The sequence below is a fragment of the Elephantulus edwardii genome, unplaced genomic scaffold, assembly GCF_000299155.1.
Source record: "Elephantulus edwardii isolate Elephantulus edwardi_28Jun2011 unplaced genomic scaffold, EleEdw1.0 scaffold00053, whole genome shotgun sequence".
Taxonomy (NCBI): Eukaryota; Metazoa; Chordata; class Mammalia; order Macroscelidea; family Macroscelididae; genus Elephantulus; species Elephantulus edwardii.
In genome coordinates this window covers 10,064,526-10,069,412 of record NW_006399803.1, presented here as the reverse complement: position 1 = coordinate 10,069,412, position 4,887 = coordinate 10,064,526, and the positions used below count along the sequence as shown (strand labels likewise).

The 4,887-nt window shown below is 35.5% G+C and overlaps 1 protein-coding gene across 1 annotated transcript; it reads right to left on the bottom strand.

Annotated features, from left to right (window-relative positions):
* Nucleotides 1-287: 287 nt before the first annotated feature.
* LOC102847710 (glycophorin-A-like) lies at nucleotides 288-4,561 on the bottom strand (the record flags this gene model as incomplete). Its single annotated transcript, XM_006887042.1, has 3 exons — nucleotides 288-412; nucleotides 2,927-2,993; nucleotides 4,469-4,561. Coding segments are annotated over 3 exons (285 nt in total), but the record flags the coding sequence as incomplete, so codon positions are not given.
* Between the last annotated feature and the right edge of the window lie 326 nt (nucleotides 4,562-4,887).

The window sequence follows — 4,887 nt, the reverse complement described above, 5'->3', positions numbered from 1 at the left end:
AATTATATTTAAACACAAAACAAATTAATGCATGAGTAAGCTTTTGTACTCTACATTATTATGGAGTTGTCATTGAATATAATTTTTAGGGAATGTAGTGAATCTCCTTTTAAATTAGTATCAGGGAGTTTTCTGTGAAGAAAGAAACAGATTTTCTCTGAATATTCTAAAAACTTTAGGTAAGGAAGAAACAGAATTGTTCTGCTCCTAGTTTCTGTGCAGTGAAAGAATAAGAGAGAACTTGTACAGAGGCAGGGAAGGTTGGCAGTTCAAATCTAAGAGCCACTCTAAGAGGAAAGTAGGGCAGTCTCTTCCCATAACCAGGCACAGCCTCGGAAACGCACTGAAAAGTAACTACGGATCAGAACCAGCTCGACGGTGGGTTTGGCTTTGGTTTCCCCTTCCATTTTTACTGCAAGAAGACAGTAAATTATAAGAAAGTTTATATAAGTGTCCATATTTTAAAGCAAGTGCCTCATTATGTAATATCTTTTGAACTAAGTAATTGTGTTGTACATAAACAAAGAGAAACCAAAGCGGAAACTTATTCCTTCAAATTCCTCTTTGATCCTAGCACATACAGTGAAAAGGACACTAGTTTATTTCATCAATTGATTAATCCCCAATTTTCTGGGTGAAAGCCTAGATTTTTGTGACCTCCTCAAAACAATTTGGAGGGATTGAGAGAACTTTTTCTGTCTTGGAAATTGTATGTTTTCAGGTTTTGTCCAGTTAGGATCACAGGAAGGACATATCTCCTGTGAAGCATGGACTGGGAGTCCTGAGTGGCTGCCACCCCGAGTGGCTACCTCAGATTCTCTTATTCTTGTGACACAGCCAACCTAAATTATGTGCAAATTCGAGGCATTGAAGAAGATGCAAACTTTAATTGCATCCTCGTATCGTATTTCTTGTAGAAATGGCATTGGTTTGCTTATCTTTTAATGCTTTTGACTTAGAAGTTACTGAAAGGGTTGTTCTGTACTATTGAGTCAAATTGACTCGTAGCTGACCCTCCAATAGGTTTTCAAAGTCAGTAAATTGCATGAGGAAAGATTGTTCATTTCTTTCCTTGCAAAAAAAGTGATTTCTAAGCAGAAAAATATTTTAAAAAGTAAAGTTTAGAAATGCTAGCAAATCCTTTGATGATTAAGTGCTTGGTCCAGGATTAAGACAAAAATCTAGAAATGTACAGGTTCTGTAGGGATTTCTTTTTAATTTTTATTTTATTATTTGTGTGTGTGTGTACCGTCAACTCGGATCTGACTGGTACAGGAGATTGTCCCTCCTTCTCCAGCAGATCATCTGGTGGATTCGAAGCGTGCGCCTCTGGTATTGCAGTGTAGCTTCTTGCCACTAGGTCACTAGAGCTTCCTGGGATTTTTTTTTTTTATAATAATTATTGGAGGAAAACCTTTAGTGGTTTTACAGAAGGCTGAACCTGGTCCTTACAAATTCTTATAGAACAGTATGGACTTATTTTGCTTAATATCTCATATACTAAGATCTATTTCAAAGATTTACTCTTTGCGGATATCTCCCAAACAAACACTGGTGCCTGCGGGTAAGGGGCTGAGCTGTCAACCCAAAGTTATGTGTTTTGAAGCCACCAGCTGCTCTACAGGAGAAATATGAACGATTTGCTCCCATGTGATTTACAATCCTTGAAAACTTTCTGGAGGGTCAGCTAAGAGTTGATTTTGCCTTGAAAGGAGAAAGTCTGTTCTAGATACTCTGGTTTATGCTTCAGGGAAAGGTCAAGAGAAACACAATTTATGAGGGTAACGGGGGCCACAAAACCAGAAAAAAATAGATTGACTAGGTTTAAAAAAGGAAACATAAATAACAAAGAAAGAACAGGGACAAAAATTTAAATAAAATTGGAAGATAGGTGCTAGATGTGGCAGTACCTACTCAGTTCTTAGGAATTTCTCTCATGCTGATAAATACAGAGATTGCTGGCTTTGTCTAACTTTACCATTCCTCTCCAAGAGAATCCTGGGCTTTCGTTTTTATTTTTAAAGTAAAATATTTCCACTTCTAAAAGTTGGCAATCATTGCTCCAGTGTACTCTGGAAGTAAAAATATACCTGCATGTCCTTTACAGTCTGTGTATTTAATTAGCATTTGGGAGTCAAACTGAGAGGTCACCTAATGGACCAGTTGTGAAGAGGAACTGAACTGGGAACAGAGCTTGCAATGTTAGTGATAACTGATGGAGATGAACACTGACTATGGCCTCTGTTAATTCTATATGTTTATCTTCAAGGGCTTGCACAATGGCAGTACTTTTGCGTTCATTTTAAAACACTGTTACTATCCTCCTCAAGATCAAACAGTAAGAAAGTATTGCAGCATGGATTTAAATCCAAATCTGGCTCAAGATTCAGAGATCTTAAATGACATTCATTACATTTTCTTCTGTATATATAATGTTGCAGCTTGAAAAATACTTGTATTTTTTATGATAATATTTTATGTAATTGAATCTGATTTTATTTTTTTTTCTCACCTATAGTACTTACTGTGCTTAATTTGTTCAGTTTTAAGTCTCCTCAGATTGTTTTTCTTTTTAAATAATGTGTGCTTATAGTGAGCTTTGGCAAACAGATTAGTTGTCATTCATTCATGATGCAGACTTACTACTGTACCCATCTTCAAATTCACTTCACAACAATTGTCCTGTTCCAGATTATTAATTGTCATAGTATACTAACTGTCGATTTTTACTATGTTACAGATTGATGTTCACATTAAAGTAGCATGAATGAGCTAGAAACCAAGCAAATCTGAGTTTAGTGTTTCTGGTGTCTCCAAATTCAGACAAAACAAGCTCATTAATTAATTTAATTTTTAAAAAGGCAACAAACAATATTAGCACCAGCAGAGTAAATATTCACACCACCCAGAAAATATTAGCACCAACCTGTTCTTCCTGCTTCCATAGAACCTAAAGAAACATCTTTGTTGTTTGGTACATCAAATGAACTTTTCTGTGAACAAAAACCAGACAGATATTAGTGTATATGTTTTAGAAATTAAGGAATTAAGAGGAAAAGTTATACAAATTAAAAATATCTCTTCAAAAGCTACTCATTTATCTTTTGGTTATAATTTAATTTGTAGAGTGTTTTTGGAAGAAGTTACTATTTTGTACATGTTTATAATCATCGAGTTACCTTCTATTTGTACTTAACATTTGGTTTCTCAATAGATAATTTATTACTCCCCAAATTATCTTCTCATCATTCTCTCTATTGTGTTGATTAGCTGAAATTAAATGGCAGGAGAAGAAGAGGGAAGGAGGAGAAAGTAAGGTCTTTCAGTAAGTTTGACCTTGACCACATTTTCCTGTTTATCTAGAAAATATTCTATTAACCTAGTATTTTATAGCCTTTTTTCAGATTTCAGAATAATGACCAAGAAGAAGTTATATCAATTGCCACATAAACTCAAGAAGATTTTTCTCCAGTATTTATTATATTTATTCTTGTTTTGTTTTGTTTTGTTTTCAGAACCAACTCATAGCTAACCCTCCAGTGAGTTTTTAGAGGCTGTAAATCTCCCAGGAGGAGAAGAGTGCCCATATTTATCCTATAGAGCAGCTGGCAGATGCAGACGGCCTTCGAGTTGGAGACATAATTCCTTGACACGAGGTTCCCAGGGCTTTGTCTTTCACTTAAGTCTCTCATATACAACAAGCAAGAGTTTTATGTCAAGTTAGATAAACACTTTGGAGTATCTTTCCTTGAAGAAATGGGGATATATAAACTTAGGGTGTGATCTCCCATCATATTTATACATGAAGTTCCTTTAGATTGGTCAAGAAACTCTAGTGACACAGTACTAAGGATTTGCTGCTAACTGAAAGTTGATGATTGGAATGCACCTTCTTTTCCAAGGCAGAGATATGTGACTATTTGCTACTATAAAGATTTACAGCCTTGGAAATCTTATGAGGAAATTATTTTCTGTCTTATAGGGTTGATCTGAATAAGAATTGTACTTTTGTCCTCCCTGGAAGTTTTCCCTGGAAGTTGAGGTGATAATAGTCACTCGTGACTCATAGTCCCCCTTAGGTCCCAGGAGAACTACTCCATAGGGTTTGCAAGGAAGTTGTCTTTGTAGCACAGACTTCCTGGGCTTCTGCAGAGCTCAGCTGGGAGGTTCAAACTACTGCCTTTTAGGTAGTGGTTGTGTACTTAACCACACACCAACAAGACTCTTTTGATTATAGTATCAGCACATATTAAATAATTAGAGTAAAATTTAAAAAGAGAACTGACTTGTTTGTTAGCTGCGGGTGGGTTTGGTGATGAAATGCTAACACCAGTTCTATGAGAACAACTCCGTGACTACTATGTGTACAGCTGAAAGAGATTGAGCTTTATGTAACTTCTTCTTTGGATTTACTTAAATCTAGAGAAGTAAGTCATGAGCACTTCAAAATTAAAAACTGAATTTTCACCTTTATCAGGAGCCTGACGCAGAAGGCAATGAAGAGGACAGTTCCAATGATACCAGACATTACTCCAAAAATAATAGCTATTATCACTTTGGGAGAAAAAGGAAACAGAACATCACAAAAGGGTCAAAGGAACTATCAAACATCAATTTAAAAAGAAAACAGTCAAACTGAAGGTAACAATATTTTATAGAAAGTGTATTAATACTTTTCCTATATGCTTTTTAAATATTGGGTGTTCCACAACAACCATGCACAAATGCAAACTCTGAGTGATAAAACCTTGTTCAAGGTCACACAACTAGTTAATGGCAAAACCAAGATCAGGGTTTACAACACCCAGCAACTAAGAGCTTGAGGACATTCACATTGGATATATAAAAAATAAAACTCTTTTAAAAATATATTAGTTTGTTTACAAA